We start from the raw sequence: 16,316 nt of genomic DNA on the forward strand, positions 1-16,316 counted from the left end.
GGCTGGGTTTAAAGTGATGGGCACAGTTGGCAGGCCCCTTAAAATTTCTGTGGAATTTTCTAGTTACCTTCTGATGTTTTCAGCAGGTAACCAAAGAATAAAACATTTGAAAAATAAAGTTTTGCCTTATAAGTAAATCAGCTCTTTAAATAATTAGCCAAATCTAACTTTTAGAAATTCTCATACAGTTAATATTGAAATTTCTGACCAAACCCATGAACTGTTGACATAGTTCTGGTTTCAGTTTGCTCTTTGGATCATCACATGACTTCCACAGAGGAGAGTGAACCCAGCCAAATGTCTGACTTTTAAATGCACTACTTTAATGATTTGCACCTTATGCAATATGTCATTTTAAGTGAAATAATGAGGAAACTTGGCTTTTAAAATAGCATTGGACAGAAAACTTTACTCTCTTCTGTTTAGATTATATATTCCTCTTAAGTTCTTCAGTGGTGTTGAAATTTAAATTAAATGCTCATACAGAATCTCAAAGGGTGTCTTCATATTTTCCTTTACTGCAAAATGAGTAAAGTCACAGACTCACTGCGTCTGGCTGCGCTCGTCCCAGATGCCATGTGATCGCCATCTGCACACAGGACTGGCCCACATCAGGAAGAGAGGCCATGATCATTTCCATGGTAACAGCATCTTTATCTGACGGTGGGGGGAGTCTCATGGTGCATGGGGTGTTGGGAACCCAGGCACACCAGTCAAACTAAAAATGACAGAACATTGGTTGTAGTGGAGACTGTGGACAGAACAGCCACAGTGGATTAAACTCCTTCAGGTTTAATCCACCAGCAAGAAAATTTGAAGCTGTAATTTAGTTGGTTTGGTCATTTCAGAGCTTTTTGTGTGATTTACTTGTTGGTACCTGTCCATTGTTGGTTGCGGCATGCTGAGCTGTGCTGGTGAAGATGGCCACAGTCAGTAGAGTGGACAGTTCCTCTTTGCTACAGAGTTTATTTGACAGACCTAAAAAAAATTAACACAACAAAGAGGACAAAAAAAAATATCTGTAATACCTTGTCTACTCTTCAGATGACATGCAGAAACACCTCTCTCATGAAATGATGTCATGAGCTTTGGGACTTTTAGAGTGTTTCCACACCTGATGGTCTGGCAGACTAGTAGTAAATGCTCTTAGGTCTGAGGGCATGAATGAATGCTTGTTTTCTGTGTTTCTGTATTGCCCTGTCTCACTCAATGGGAGCTGGAGTTAGTCATTAACCTCCCTTCAACCTGACACATACACTAGTATGTATGTACGGATATAGGTATGGATGTATGGAGCACATGGTACCAAGACAAGTAGATCATTTTCGAGTAAAGTTAGAATGGCTGGAAGTGCACTAGAAGTGCAACAACATGGGGAAGCAGACATTAGAGCCTTGGGCTGATTCAGGTCTAACATCTGCCCAACAGGTGTTAGACCTGTTGCCTTGACAACCCAGACATCCCTCTTTCTCCTGCTTCCTGACACTTTTACAGACATCAACTGGCCAAGCCAAAAGAGTAAAGGCTTGATCATTGGACACTCATTAGCATGTTTCCAAAATAAATAAACAACTATTTCCAAAAAGAATCACTAAGAATAACTTACCAAAGTTGGGCAGTTCAGTGAAGCCTTCCTCTGCTATGTCTTTGATCCAGGCTTGCAGCTCTGGGTCTTTCTCCACATCCTGGTCTGTGTGGTAGTACAGACTCACCATGTCTGAGACGAAACTAAGCAGAGATCTGCAGTTATTTATTATGCACCTACAAGAAACTAAAGACCTGTTCAGAGACGTGTTCTGTATGAGTGTCCAGGTGGAGAATAGGAGAGTTTGACAACATAGTGAATCAACACTGTAAAAATCATATCGTACAATTGTTCTACATCATTCTACAGAGTTGAGAGATCATATACCACAAACAGGACTGGTTTGAGGTATGTGGTAAGACTGGTTCTTAGATTTCCTAATAAAGGAAAACTAAAGATGAGGAGTCAGATGTACAAAGATAAAGGTACCTATGAATGGCTTCCCACAGCATCAGGGAATTTTCTCTGTAGAAATAGTTGGGGACCTGAAACACTCCTCTATCAGTGAAGTCAAAGTGTGGCTGAAGGGAGCGATATGTCAACACCTTGTATTCCCTCTGGGCAAGAATAAGGAGGCCATCACCGCCTGTAGACACAACCTGTCCACAAACAGGACTGAGTCACCACCATCCTCAGACTGCAGCTGATGCTACAGAGAGAGAACTTACACATTTTTGTTATTTTCACATGACATCAATAAAAAGGATAACACTTTATCTGAAGGGCTGTGCATCAGACTGGCATGACACTGTCATAAACATGACAGAACATCTGTCATGGAGTGTTCATGAATGTTTACAACTATTGTCATAAACTGTTATTTGGTAAATCATTACACTTTTAATGTAAAGTTGATACTTTTAATTCAACTTTTAGTGCAACTTTGCATTGAAAGTGTAATTATTTACCAAATGACACTTCATGACAACAGTCATAAACATTCATGAAGACTCCTTCATGTTCATAAGAGATGTCATGTTTATGACAGTATCATGTCGGTCTTATTCACACCCCTTCAAATAAAGTGTTACCATAAAAAGATTGTTGCTTTTTTTATCGTTGGCATTTCTAGAGATTTTTGCACTTCATCAAATAACGTAGCGGTATACTCGTTTGAAAATGCCGTTGGGAGAGATTAGCTGAGTTCGCCCCCTGCAATTGATCTCCAGTGTGTAGCGCAGATGAGGAGCCAGGAGCTGCAAAGTGAGAAACACAAGGAGTAACATGAACTAGTGATATAATAAAAATACTAACTATTATCAAATCAAACAAGTCAGTCAGGTTTCAGGTAATAAAAAAAAAAAAAGAAATGGCTCAGCTTTTCTATCACCTCATTGTTCCAACAACTAAACTCTTCATCCTTCCCAAATACACATATGATCTGCATGAACTGGACACATTTTTGGAACAATATACTGTATGTAAGCAGCATATCACTAATTGTCAGAAAATTCCACAAATTCCAAAACTTAATTTGTGTGATTTACTCAAATCTGTCAACACATATGAAACCGCCCAGAATGTGATGGATCCCACAAGCAATAATTACCTTGTACATGGGGTGTACCGCAGGCAGCTGGCGAAGAGTTGCGACACAGAACACCTCCACCACCAGGTGAGTCCGGAGAAGGTGAGACAAAAGCTGGAAAACCTGGAATTCTGAGTGACGCACCCACATCTTGGCCAGCAGCCATGCCAGAGGAGGGTCTCTGGGCAGGAATATGGGCGTGTCCAGGTCTGGAGTCTGCTCCAGCTGAAGATGAAGCAAAGGAGACTGAAGGCATTATTGACTCCTACATATGACAGTAAAACATGAGGTTTCACCACCAACCATCAGTTTTGTTAACTGTCGTATTTATTGTCATAATCTGGTCATAAACCTTATAGAAATTTTCCATATAACTTACCCAAAGGCAACATATATGTAAATATTTGTAAAGAAATTCCAATAATTTTTAAAGTCTAATCTCTTGAGTATAGTAGAGTTAGGAATCAGAATACTTTCTCAGCGTTTGTAGTTAAATCATTGAGTATTTTGTGAAGTACAACCAGTTTAAATGAAATACTTGAATTGCAATAGGAATGAGTCCTTCATCTGGATGCTGGTACAGGAGGCAGAGCGGAGCAGCGATGAACTGAGGTTTGCCCTTGATTGTGTTTGCAGGAATCCCGTCCATGATGGCGTAGTCCAGCAGGAATATGTTTCCTGCCTGGAGAGATTAAACACAGGAGCAAAGAAAAAGAGGACATGAGTGTGTAACTTTAGAGAATATTAATTTTGAATGGAAAAAAGTGTATCTGATAAATAAGTGCATCTGCAGTGAAAACAGATGCTGAATTTTTCTCTACCTTGAGTTCTTTGTCCAGGTTGGTTTTTGCTGGCATTGAGCTCTGGACCATGTCTGACGTGACGGGGAAGTTTCCCGGCAGAACCGAACACTTCTTGATCATCCTCGGGTTGCTGCCGTTCAAACACTGGTAGCCGAAGAGCCAATCCTCCTTCCAGTGATCCATGCAATACTCTTAAATCACAACATCCATGTTTGCATTACTACATTTTTTAAATATCAAAAAAGTAACTCAACTTGATCCAATCTGCTTAATTGTCCTATAAAAAGCAACAAACATTAGTTTAGGACACTATTGATGAGCTACAATAGTGATGTTTGTGATGTAACACGTGTGTTAGAATGTTAAATAAAATTTGCACAAAATCTAATTTGTAAGTTCATGTGAATTGAATAATTTTATTTTCTAAAAACCCTACTTTGGGCCTTTTTCACAATGTCACTTCCTGTTCTGCTTGGGCAAATAATCCCAGCAAGAGGTACATAAACTGAAAAATACATGTCTTTAAAATTGTCATGATTCGTGGTTGTGAGTGGTGAGGGAGACGCCAGTGAAACCAGGTAGTCATGATGCAAATAAAGATTTAATGACGAACCAGGAGAACAACTCAAAATCCAAAAATCACTGGCAGCACAGGGTACAGAAACAGACGTTAGACGAGGACCCGACAAGAGACAAAGACAACAGGTGGGTTTAAATACAAAAATTAACTTTAACTAAAAAAATTTATTTAAAATTGACCACCCCTTCCATTCTTCTGCCTCTGTGTGGTGGGAATTCTGATGAATCATCTGGTGTCTTCTGCTAATCTGAGATTAGGTTATGAAGGATTACATGTCCAACAGGGAAACTCAGATACCTCTCTGACCAGCAATATTCATTAGACATGTACTAAAAGTCCAGAAATAATGTGTACATTCTCCAGAGGTCATGGGGGTCTGTGCCCAGGTCTTGTTTCAGTTGGAAGTACCCAGGAAATTTTGACCAGGAGGTATTCTAATCAGAGGCATGAATGATCTAAATGCACAGAAGCAGATGATTAAATATCTCAGGGAATTTTTTTCAAGGGTGAGGGAAAAAATGGAGTGAGAGATCAGCAGGTGGATAGATGCAGCATCTGCAGTGAACAGGTGATATACCTGCCTGTTGTGGTGAAGAGAGAATAGTCTAAAAGTGAAGCTCTCGATTTACCTGTTGATCTACATTCCTACCCTCATCTATGGTCGTGGGCTGTGGGTCATGACCGAAAGAACAAGATCACAGATACAAGTGGCCGAAATGAGTTTTCTCCCCAGTGTGTCTGGGCTCTCTCTGGAGAGACAGGGTGAGAAACTCAGTCGTACAGGAGCCGCTGCTCCTCCATGTCGAGAGAAACCAGTTGCAGTGGCTGGGGCATTTACTTAGGATGCCTCCTGGACGAGAACATCCCACCAGGAGGGGAAGACCCAGCACACATAGGAGGGATTATGTTTCTCGGCTAGCTTCAAAACACCCTAGGACTGCGTCAGAGGAGCTGGACCAAGTTGCTGGGAGAGAGATCCCAACTCTGGATAAGAGGAAGATGGATGAATGCATGGATGGGTTTGAATTAAACCCGTTTCACTTGAAAAATGTGTTGAAATGATATGTGTTGTGAACTGGCCCCATATTCATAAAGTCAACTAAAGTTAAAATTAGTTGAATTATGTTGTAATATATATATTATATCAACACAGCAGTTGTGATTAAACTGTAGGTGGAAAGCAAAAACATTTCTGCATTACTGCATATTATCACAACACTCTCTCATTATGGACAATTAAGTAATTTATTTGGAATGTGTGTAATTCTGAAATTATAATTCAGATTTTTTTTCTTTCCTCTGCAGAGTTGACATATTGCTCTGTTTCTTTCTTTAGAATCCCCCATGAAGGATTTGCTAACACTTCTGACTAAAAACAATCCTCAAAATCATTTCTTGGGAATAAAAACTAAAAAAAATCTTTGCTGTCAGCTATAATAGATGCTTATATATGACATATGTTTGCTTACCAGCTATTGGGCTCCTCAGTTTCCAGAAGATGCGTTTGAAGTCATCCAGGTCACTCCATGATTTCCCAAAAGTGATGGCCAGCTTCTTTAGGGACAGCTCGAGCAAACTAAGGAAGAAGACCCATTTTTACTTTTATTGTAATTTACAGTATCAAGGTAAGGTAAGGTCTGACAGGTTTAGTTTAGAGATACAAATAATCTCTGACAAAATATCCTTTAGGTTTGAGAAAATGTCTGGGTTTGCATTTATTAAAATGAAATGAATAGAAGTCAATAAAAAGTCCTAAAATTTATAGAAATACAAATCTGTGTGTTTTTGTGTGTGTGTTGGTGTGTATCACTCACGCATATTGCAATGAATGTTCGAAATCACTTCTCTTCTCGTTGTCGAAGCGAACATCTTGGGGTAAATCAGTTTCTGCTTTGGCATCAACACATCTAGGGATCCCTGTGGCCCACGTTACCCACCTGACAAACACAGACAAGCTTTAAATCACAGTGGTGGGAAAAGAAATAATTCTTCATTGTTTTATTGTATTTGTGGGACCTGAAGGTATTTTGTCTCTCTTGCAACTCTGCCTTCCTGTGTTGCAGCAACTTTGCTGAGGAGTCATCCACCAGAGTCTTTGCTGTGAATGCAGAAAGTAAAATCAGACATGTTCTGTTGTTAGGCCAGATTAACATGCGGATTTGGCAGCATGTGTGAATAAAACTGTTGTTCTTTGCCGTCTTTTTCTTTTTACCCAAAATCAGACCATGTACCTTCCAAACGGGGAGTGTGGCTTAAACATTTATTTCTCAGTGAACTGTGTGTAACCAAGTGGAGCGGAGTCAGATGAAGACCTGTGTGTCACCACGGTTCACCTGCAGAGTTTTCGCCATCGACACATGAAACCTAACGACTCTTCAGACCCATAATGGCTACGACACGTAAATTCAGTTTGGCTATTCTTGTTCCTGAGACGTAAATGATCTAAATGAGAAGAACAGCAAATCATCCCTCACCATCAGAGACAATCATCTGAACCTTCTCTGAACGTGTGATTGATTCATTTGAAAATGATTGGTGTTTTGTAAAGACCCTGATAATGGCTACACTGACCAATACATGTCGGCCTAATAATAAAGTTATTCCTTAGTATTTAAAGAGTTGTTGGAGTCTTCACCTAAACAGATCTATGTTCCTCTCAATGCATGTTGGGAGAAGTTGGAGCGCTGCCATCATTTTTTTTGGATCATTCAATAACCAAACATATGGGCCACGTAGATGTCAGAGTGAAACTAGGTATGTGAAGAAACTTCAACATGTCAATGCAAGCAGCATTCACTTTCAATTCTTTAAATGTACATCATCTTAACTCATTTGAAGTTGAGTCTTGGTAGTTTAATGCAAACGTCTGAAATTCCTCCTACCTGTTCCTTCTCTTATTTCCACCCTGGCATTTCCTATAAGCCAGCGGTAACATGGGAATGTCAAAAGTCGCTTTTTTCCTGGAGGTTCCACTGTGACATATCGACAGAACCAGTTGTCTTCAACAAAATACTTTTCTTTCTCCAGTCGAACCAGTAAGAGGGACCCTAAAGGCTCCTTGCTGGTCACCCTGTACTGGTCCACCTGATGACAATTGGAAAGAAAAGGGAAATCTGTAAGTTGAACATGTCTGGGTTCAGTTATGAACATTTTAACATCATTTCAGTAGGACTTGTGCAGGTATTCATGTGTGCATTCTCATGATAATGCTGATTATTATTATTATGACCATTAAGATAGTTATGATCAATATGATTATTTTAATTTGAGGAGACATTTTTGTAAGATTGTAGAATATTTTTTCGATCAAAGCAACATTTTTACTCATGCAGCCAATTCACGAATAAAATCTAACTGCAGCATTAGTTTGTGCTTATAGGGGTCTCTGCAGATATAACCCAGCCTTGCTCCTAAGCAGTGTCTTCATCATGGGACAGACGGTCACCACTGAATTTCACACACTCACTGCTCCTCGACAGAAATCAAGTCCAGGGTTGTCCAGCAGGGTGCGCTCACTTTCCCCTTTCTCCCCTATCAGGGTCATGAAGATGTAGTTGTTGGTGCCCGAGTACTCTGATGTCCCGGTTGCCACGGTGACAGTGTAGACCTCCATCTGAAGAGAACAAACATACAGAAAACAAACTAGTGATGTTTGGAAAGACAAAGAAGAAATGTGTCACTATATGTTGTTCTGTTGGTAGTTGGCTGCCAGATTCACACAAGGTGAATTTAAGAGCCATGTAGTTCTATTATTTAAACAGTTGTGAAGCAAAATTATTTACTGCAATCTCCCCATAAATTTTCTCCATATCAGAAGATGGTGAGAAACGTCACCAGTTTGTGCTGATTTCCTGGTTTCTTTGATTTGCTGTAAGAAAACCAGTTTGCTGGTTTTCACAGTAACTTCACTGTAATTTCACAACCACTGTGAAATTACAGTGATTGTAATTTCACTGATTAAAATCAGTGAAATTCTCATGCTAGAGTAATCCAAATGTAAAAAAAAAAAAAAAAAAATCAGCTCAGGGCATCTGGAGGGTTATTTTCCTGTTATTGGTAAGAGACATCTGCACCGTGACTCTGAAATACTTCAGTATGGGGAAAAACGTGTTCAGTCTCCAGATAAGGACATTCCACTCAGGTTTGTCCAAACTGTTTACAAATGGCTCCTTCTCCATGACCGTGGTTTTAACCGGTTAGGCTGCTGTCAGATTCACCTCCAGGTGCAGATCCTGCTCAGTTCTTCTCTATGTTTTGTACCCCAGCTGTCCATTCCTCACAAGCAGACTGCATTCGTTTATTGGCCCATAATTTAATTCACTGCATGGGCAAAGGTGTGTTGATTGGAGAACTTACAAACTCCAATCAACACACCTCAACCACCGAAATGGAGGGGCGGACATGGCATCAGCTGTCAGACCTGCTCATTGTGAAGAATGAGCATCTCCAGGAGCAATGACAGAACGGCCAGGCGACGAAGAAGCAAGAAACTGTCAGAGTTACAGTTCTGCATCAGGACTACATAACATTAGTTTGGAGTGATGCACAAATACTTTGAGTTTTTCTTTTCAATAACGTTCATGTGTGGATATTGGTGTCCATCTTTCACTGCATTAACTAAATCCAAAAAGGTTGGATGTTAATATAAACCGAATACCATATTATAAATTTGTACATATAATAAACTAATCAGCTAATATTAGTTGTTTTCATTATGTCTGAGCCACATTGAGCTTATATAAGACAAAATAGAATATCTGAGTTTATTTGAGTCCATCAAAACCACAGTCTAGGAGTTCTTTTTAAGGATTTTTATTTTGTCTCTAGTTGCCTTTGTTTCACAGTAGACTGACAGGAAAGCAGGTTGTGAGAGAGGGGGAAGGCCTGCTGCAAAGGTCAACAGGTCGGCTGCGTGGTGGACTGAGGCCTCCGTACGTCAGTCATGTTATTCTGTCCCACCGCTGGGCCCACAGCCTCACGGTCCTCCATTGATAAGTTTTTTCTTCAAATATCATCGTAGCGTCGACCACAGCTCCTGTGTGCTCATGTTCCACCCACGTTCCTACGTTCCTTCCCATATTCATGTTCGCAATAGTGAGAAAGCAGAACACAAGGAAGACGGAATCAAGATAGCTAGAACCGGATCAGACATTAACCCACCAGAGTGAGACTTAATCAAGAAGCAGCTATAGAGCGTTTACAGTTTAGTATAACATCTGTATGGGTCTCTTCTTCACCACACATTTGATGACAAAACATAAACTGAGAATGTTTGTCATATAGTCAAACTCCCTCACTGCCCTGACTTCATGGACATCATGCATCCCTCCTACTCCTCAGTTAAACTAAAGACTTGTTCTTAATTTTGCCTAAAGTCAACAATAAGTATTTTTTTTAAACTGCAGATGTTAGTAAAATAAATAAATAAATAAATAAATAAATAAATAAATAAATACACATTTTCATATTGGTTGTTTTAATTATTATTTAAAATATTGAGATAAAAAATAGTTTAAATGAGAATAAATTGCGTGTGTATGTCAAGTTGAAACACACAGAGCTGTTCCTGCTTAACCAACAACTAAGGCGAGCCAAACCCTGCAGTGTGTAAATCTCTACTTGCGACAGGATTGTCAGTATTTCATGGTTAGATAAGTGGAACATGCTGGACTCATTGAGAAACTGAATATATTGCTCCATGAAATTTTCCCACCCAATATGTGAAAACAAAACAGAGCCATGTTTTAAAATAGTGCTTCAGTGAGGTGGATGCTAATCTGAATGATTTGAATATCACATCTAAGCAAATGGCTAAGCCACATATTTGCAAAGGTGCAGATAAAGTGAGACATGCATTGTGTGATACGGAAGGTGATAATTTTTTTTTCTTTGTTTTTTCCTGCAGCCCCAGGCATCATGACTGGAAATGAGATCAGACGTCACATCTTGGTCTTCACATCACGTACGATTTCACAATATATACAGTTTCCAAGTCTTTGTTGCAAATAATATTTTGTAATAAACACACACATACACACACACATACAAATAAATGCAAGTGAGTATATGAGTAAATAAAGAAACATGCTTTACAAATTAATTGAAATTGCAGCCCTTTTAACATTCATCTTTATAATACCTGAATATTGGTGCTGACAATATTGTGAGGTATAAGGCCTCACTAATATTTTATGTTTCGGTTTTATGAACACAGGTAGTATTTCCTGCTTCAGGGACACAGAGAAAGTTCTTCTCCGATCAGCTCCAAATTCGACGAACAAGATATTTTTGGCTAAAAATTCATCTGTTTGACTTCTCTCTAATTTTCAGTTATAATCAGCAGCATTTGTCAATAAAAGTTTAGGACGCAGCCTATGAGAGTAATCATGTAAAGCAAAGTCATTAAATCGCTCTTACTATTGATCTTAGAATGAGAAAAAAAACCATCAACCTGTCATCAAATCAAACTGACCTTGTTTTCCAGCAGATTTCCTCTCAACCAGTTTGTCGCCTGACCAGTTGCTGGTTTTATCCTCTCAGCTCGGAGCTCTGTGTCGTCTCTCTTCCTCCTCCTGAATAGTTCCAGCAGGAACGCTCAACTGGATATCACTGAGTAACTGCGCAGCTCGCTGTCACTCCTACTCTTCACTACCGTGACAAAGAACAAACAAGCCCTTTGTGGGAGCTCACCTCACTCTTCCACAGACAGACACACACACACACACACACACACACACACACACACATACACACAAACACACCTACACACACAGACACACGCACACACATAGAGAGAGAGGCAGGAAAGAGAGATTTAGCAAGGTGAAGGAAGTTGGGTCAAAAGGAATGTCAAAACCAGCTACACTTTGCTCAAAATCTAAATTGATGTTGCTTATTTGCAATGATTTCCAAATGTAAAGGGTTGTATTTCACAGAGAAAGCAGAAGTTACAGAGTAACACTTTTGTTAAGAAAGTCATTGAAATCATGAATAGCAGTAAACAACTCAGTCCACCTGAATGCCTGTAGCTCTACGACAGAGAGTAAATTCAGAACCTTCACACTGAAACTGTACAAGACTTTCTTCCCAAAGACTTCAAAGCATCCTAGCAGTGAAGATTTTGAAGACAGACATCCTGCCTACTGATGGAAAAGCAGGAGAGACAGTAATGGAAGGAAACATTATGATGATGACACACACATTGTCATCATCCCATTGGTCAGACAGCAGCAAACACTTTGATGGAGTCTGGCAGAGAAGCAAAGAGCTTCTTATTTGAAACTGTTGGAGCACGCACCCAAACACTCTACGAGGTTGAACACAGCATCAGGAGATGATGTAGCTTCACAGAGCATATTAGAGACCAGCTGTCACCTTGTCACCTAACTTGTCACCTGACTGCTCACTGGTTTCTGTCTGACTGCTCTCAGTTCTGGTTCATCTCTCTTCTCTCTCCTTAATACTTTGAACTGGCTCCACAGTCAGTGAGCAGGCCTCTGTCGCTCCTACCGAACAGCTGGATGATGTGGCAATCCTGGAAGAATGACACCAGCAAGAACAGAGTGCACACTGCTCTTAAAAGGGTTCAACTGAAAAGAAACACAACCAGTGATGGCACAGTTACTTTGAAAAAGTAACTTTAGTCAGATTACTGATTACTCCTTGAAAAAGTAACTTAGTTAGATTACTGATTATTTATTTAGTTACTTTCAGCAGCTGCTGACAACAACCCTCCGCCACCTTTAAAAATGACATTGAGCTTTTCCAGTTCTTCCAGCAACAAATTGGACATCTGCCTCCTCTGAACATTGTTTACATTTCTGTTACAGCTGCTAACTGTGGCATAGAAACAGCGGTCACTCCCCAAAACCAACAGAGGAAATAAAATTACAAGAGAAAATAGTAATGCACAGTCAGTGATGTCACAGTGATGTGATGTCACAGTCAGTGATGTCACAGTCAGTGATGTGATGTCACAGTCGGTGATGTGATGTCACAGTCAGTGATGTGATGTCACAGTCAATTATGTCACAATGGAGTGATGTCACAATCAGTGATGTAATGTCGTTAAAAAAAGTTACATCACTGACTATGACAGCTTGATAAAAAGGTCAGGACAGGGGTATAGTTGGCTGAGGCCTCGCAGCCTGACAGTCGCCGCCCTTAAACGGGCCTGTTAAACCTGTTACAGACTAAATGTTCTGTTCATTGCGTGGAAATATAATAATAATATTAAACATAATAACATTATGTTTTTGTATTGTATTGCTACTACTACCATCATTAAAAGTAATAATTACAATTATTATTAGTATTAATAATAATTATAAAGTTTACATTTTCTTCCATCTCCATCTATTGTCTAATGTGCACAAAATCTTTTTGGACTGTGGGAAGAAGTTGGAGTACCTGGAGAGAACCCATCCCTGCAGATGAAGAATATGCAAACCACATGCAGAAAGACCCCAGGCTGGGATTCAAGCCCAGGACTTTCTTGCTGCAAGGCAACAGTGCTACCAACAGTGCCACTGTGCAGACCTGATGTTTTATTTTTGATATTTTATTCATGAAATGTATTTTTTATTTAGAATTTAGAGACCAGTTGACTGAATAGCCAACAGTGATTTCAGACTGTGGCCAGGAAGCTGAAGCAACAGTGAGAACCCAAAACAGGAAATTTAATTACAACTGGTAAATATGTTTTACCAGTTGTAATTAAATGTAAAGCTAAGCTGTCAATGCTTTACTTGATGATCCCAACAAATAAGAAAGTCCACAGAAAAAAACATAGAAAAAAACAAAAATGTGAAAATACCACTAAAGAAAATAGCAACCCAAGGAATGCATAAGATAGACAAACCGTCGTTCATCTCTGTGTTTGCTGAAAACGAGACAGAGATCATAATATTCTTTGGAAATAATAAAAAGATCTGGAGGGTCAGTCCCTCCTATGGCTGCAAGGCCTGGAGGAATGTTCTGCTCGTAGTTACTTGAGTGCAATTTTTGGGTAATCTATACCTCCGATCCTAAGATATTTTTCTAAGCATTGCATGTTTTAAAAAGCTAACATTTTCCTTGATTTTTAAAATTTTGTTTTTATTTTGAATGTCTTCAAATCCCATTGCATCATACAGCCACATAAAATTTCACAGACACCTAAAAAAAATCTTCTAATCTAGATTATCTCCTCAGTGGCAGTTTCCAATAAAATGTTTTTATTTTTGTTAAATTATTTGTTGTAATATTTTAATTTTAAATGTCATGTTTTCCTTAACGAAAGCAGGATTAAATCATTGTAATTAACAGAAAGAAAGGCTGTGGAAGCCGGTCTGTGTGTAGTTAATCTATGTAATATGTTTCCATTATCACTTTCACAGTGATAAAGTTCCTGAAATGAATGGAATTTTCAATAAAATTCTAATTTATAGAATTAATCTCTAAACCATTTTGATTCACATTAAGAGTGCTGCATAGGGGCTGGAAGACAAACTTCTAGAACCCTGGGTTACATATGTATCTCCACCTGTTGGGGGCGATAACATACCCAGAGGTATCTCAAACTACAACATACCGAGGAAAAGGAAGGAAGCCGATGATGACGCAGTTAGAAAGCGCCGAATCGCTAGCAGTTGAACTAACAGGTATAATAGAGTTTTGACAGATTCTTCTGATTTGTGCTGATGTTGGCGCGTGCCAGATGGTCCAGAAGCCAGCCCGGCTCTGCTTAGTGCTCCTTCTTCACCTGTGTGAGCCATCATGGCGGAGGAGGAAGGCATTGTGACAGAGCAGATGGAAGAGGCTTCGGGTGGACTGTGCTGGCTGTCAGTGTTGTCCTGTCTACTGCTTGCCTGCTGCTATGTTGGCAGCTTGTATGTCTGGAGGAGCGACCTGCCCAGGTGAGTTTTAACGAGCATTAGACTAAAGGCTATTCCGCGGTATTTAGCTGCTCTAAGCTACGGTTGCTCCAGAACATACCTAGAATGCTCAACTGATCTGGATTCTTCTACAGTAAATGCAAAATCTATTAAAACTAGTTGATAAAACACGTGAAAAACAGAAAATAATTTGTTCTCAGTTTCCCTCTTTATCTCCATCCATCCTGTCTCTAGCTGAAAAAAAATCCCAATAAACCTTGTCAAGTAGCCCATATTTCTGACTGTAGTTCTTCTGTTTCTCTTCCTTGTTCATTTTAACTCACCACTTAAACCCACATTTTACGACTCCAAACGCTTCACTGAGTATATGAAAGAAAATGTGTGTCAAATGAAAGATTGTGATAGTTTTCACCTATTTCACAAAATGACAATAAAGTTAAAGCAGTTTAGAAATGGAGATTTGTTGCTACTGGGGCTTTCTAAAGGTGATTGTTTATAGATTTACTTGCATCCTGTCAGCTGCTGTCTTCAGCTTATTGAACTGTTTTAACATAGATCCAGTTTTTCTTTAGTCACAAAGCAAACTATCGGCTTACCAGACAAGGTATATCTCCTCCACTATCAAAGATTAACTGTCTTAGAAAAGCTCCCAAGTGGCAGCAACATGTCATGACATGTCAGTGTGTTTGTGGCGTCTAAATCTCACTCGTGCACTTTGATCCTAATATTTGTTCTCTGTCTTCAGAGATCATCCTTTGGTGATAAAGAGGCGCTTCACCAGCGTCCTGATCGTGTCGGGCCTGTCGCCTCTCTTTGTTTGGGCATGGAGAGAATTCACAGCAGTCAAGGTGAGATTAAAACAAACTTTGTTCAAATGAACTGTGTATTTGAGGGATTCAGTCTTTTACAAAGAGCTGAACAGACAGAAATAAACTATACTGAAATATATCCATATATTTATGTGCCAAATAAATAAATAAATTTCCTCGAAAGAAAATGATTCTTTCATTTAAAAAACTTGATTTTATTTAATTTCTTGAGGTGTATAACATCCCATCATATTTTGTCATTATTACATCATATGTTTGATGGTTAAATTAAAGATTGATGCATCAAACTGGGCCCAAACCAATAAATGTGAGCTGTGGCTACAAAGGGGTGCAGTTTGTTGTAAAGCAGTAACTTTTCAGGCATGTGGAACAGGTATTCCTATGCAGCCTGACATACATGATCAAAAAATAGCTAAGATGTGTGCCATTCAGTCATTACTTACCTGGGGCCTCATGCATAAAAGATTGTGCTGTTTTCACACTAAAACTTGGCGTATTGAAAAATGTTGATAAGTGCGGCCCACAAAAAATTTGGTTGTATAAAGCCATGCGCAAGGCACGTGACTGCGCAGCTTTCCTTGCAGCTGCTGGTCCCATAAATACGTATGTAAATTAGTATAAATACCTGGACGTCTGCCACAACATGAAGCAATAACCATGGCAACATCCTTGTTTGTAGCAGTATAAATATTTATAATAATAATAACTATACATTTTATTTAAAAGGAGCTGTCGGGGCACATGAGGTAACCTCACAAAAATAAAAATAATACATTTTAAAGAGAAAAAAAAATAAATAAAGAGATGCAAATGCCTGTGTGAACAGTAGTGCTGACAGCCTGTCAGAGAGTCCTTTGAGTGGGAATGTGGACATTTATTCAAAGTAGTGGAATCATGTGCAGAAGTTGTATATTTACAGAATAGAGATGCTTTCTGTCCATAAAGGTGCATTCACAAAGCAGGCATGGCTCAACTGAAGGATGACCGCAGCTGGACCGGTATCGGTACCGCATGGCTCTTTCAGTTTTGCTCAGACATCCAGGATGATCAGTCTGGATTAATCTAAACCCTAATAAACCATCATCAACATTTCCCAGGAGATCAATATGATCAAT

The 16,316-nt window shown here is 39.3% G+C and overlaps 2 protein-coding genes across 2 annotated transcripts in view; one reads left to right on the forward strand and one right to left on the reverse strand.

Annotated features, from left to right (window-relative positions):
• The window catches only part of alox12 (arachidonate 12-lipoxygenase), a 16,265-nt gene extending 5,092 nt beyond the window's left edge, over positions 1-11,173 (reverse strand). Inside the window, exons 1-14 of the mRNA XM_015031673.1 lie at positions 10,969-11,173; positions 7,963-8,109; positions 7,379-7,580; positions 6,513-6,594; positions 6,311-6,433; positions 5,966-6,072; positions 3,935-4,107; positions 3,652-3,795; positions 3,135-3,338; positions 2,695-2,781; positions 2,015-2,184; positions 1,607-1,728; positions 878-978; positions 548-718 (exon numbers count right to left, since the gene is read on the reverse strand). Of these exons, the coding sequence (XP_014887159.1) occupies positions 548-718; positions 878-978; positions 1,607-1,728; positions 2,015-2,184; positions 2,695-2,781; positions 3,135-3,338; positions 3,652-3,795; positions 3,935-4,107; positions 5,966-6,072; positions 6,311-6,433; positions 6,513-6,594; positions 7,379-7,580; positions 7,963-8,109 (1,833 nt within the window). The 5' untranslated portion in view covers positions 10,969-11,173. The remainder of the gene's footprint in view (positions 1-547; positions 719-877; positions 979-1,606; positions 1,729-2,014; positions 2,185-2,694; positions 2,782-3,134; positions 3,339-3,651; positions 3,796-3,934; positions 4,108-5,965; positions 6,073-6,310; positions 6,434-6,512; positions 6,595-7,378; positions 7,581-7,962; positions 8,110-10,968) is intronic.
• Positions 11,174-14,064: 2,891 nt separating this feature from the next.
• The window catches only part of rce1a (Ras converting CAAX endopeptidase 1a), a 15,297-nt gene continuing 13,045 nt past the window's right edge, over positions 14,065-16,316 (forward strand). The window contains exons 1-2 of the mRNA XM_015031693.1: positions 14,065-14,392; positions 15,117-15,219. Coding sequence (XP_014887179.1) covers positions 14,253-14,392; positions 15,117-15,219 — 243 coding nt within the window. The 5' untranslated portion in view covers positions 14,065-14,252. The remainder of the gene's footprint in view (positions 14,393-15,116; positions 15,220-16,316) is intronic.

Source organism: Poecilia latipinna, unplaced genomic scaffold, assembly GCF_001443285.1.
Source record: "Poecilia latipinna isolate Pla-1442-1.1 unplaced genomic scaffold, P_latipinna-1.0 Scaffold14, whole genome shotgun sequence".
Taxonomy (NCBI): domain Eukaryota; kingdom Metazoa; phylum Chordata; class Actinopteri; order Cyprinodontiformes; family Poeciliidae; genus Poecilia; species Poecilia latipinna.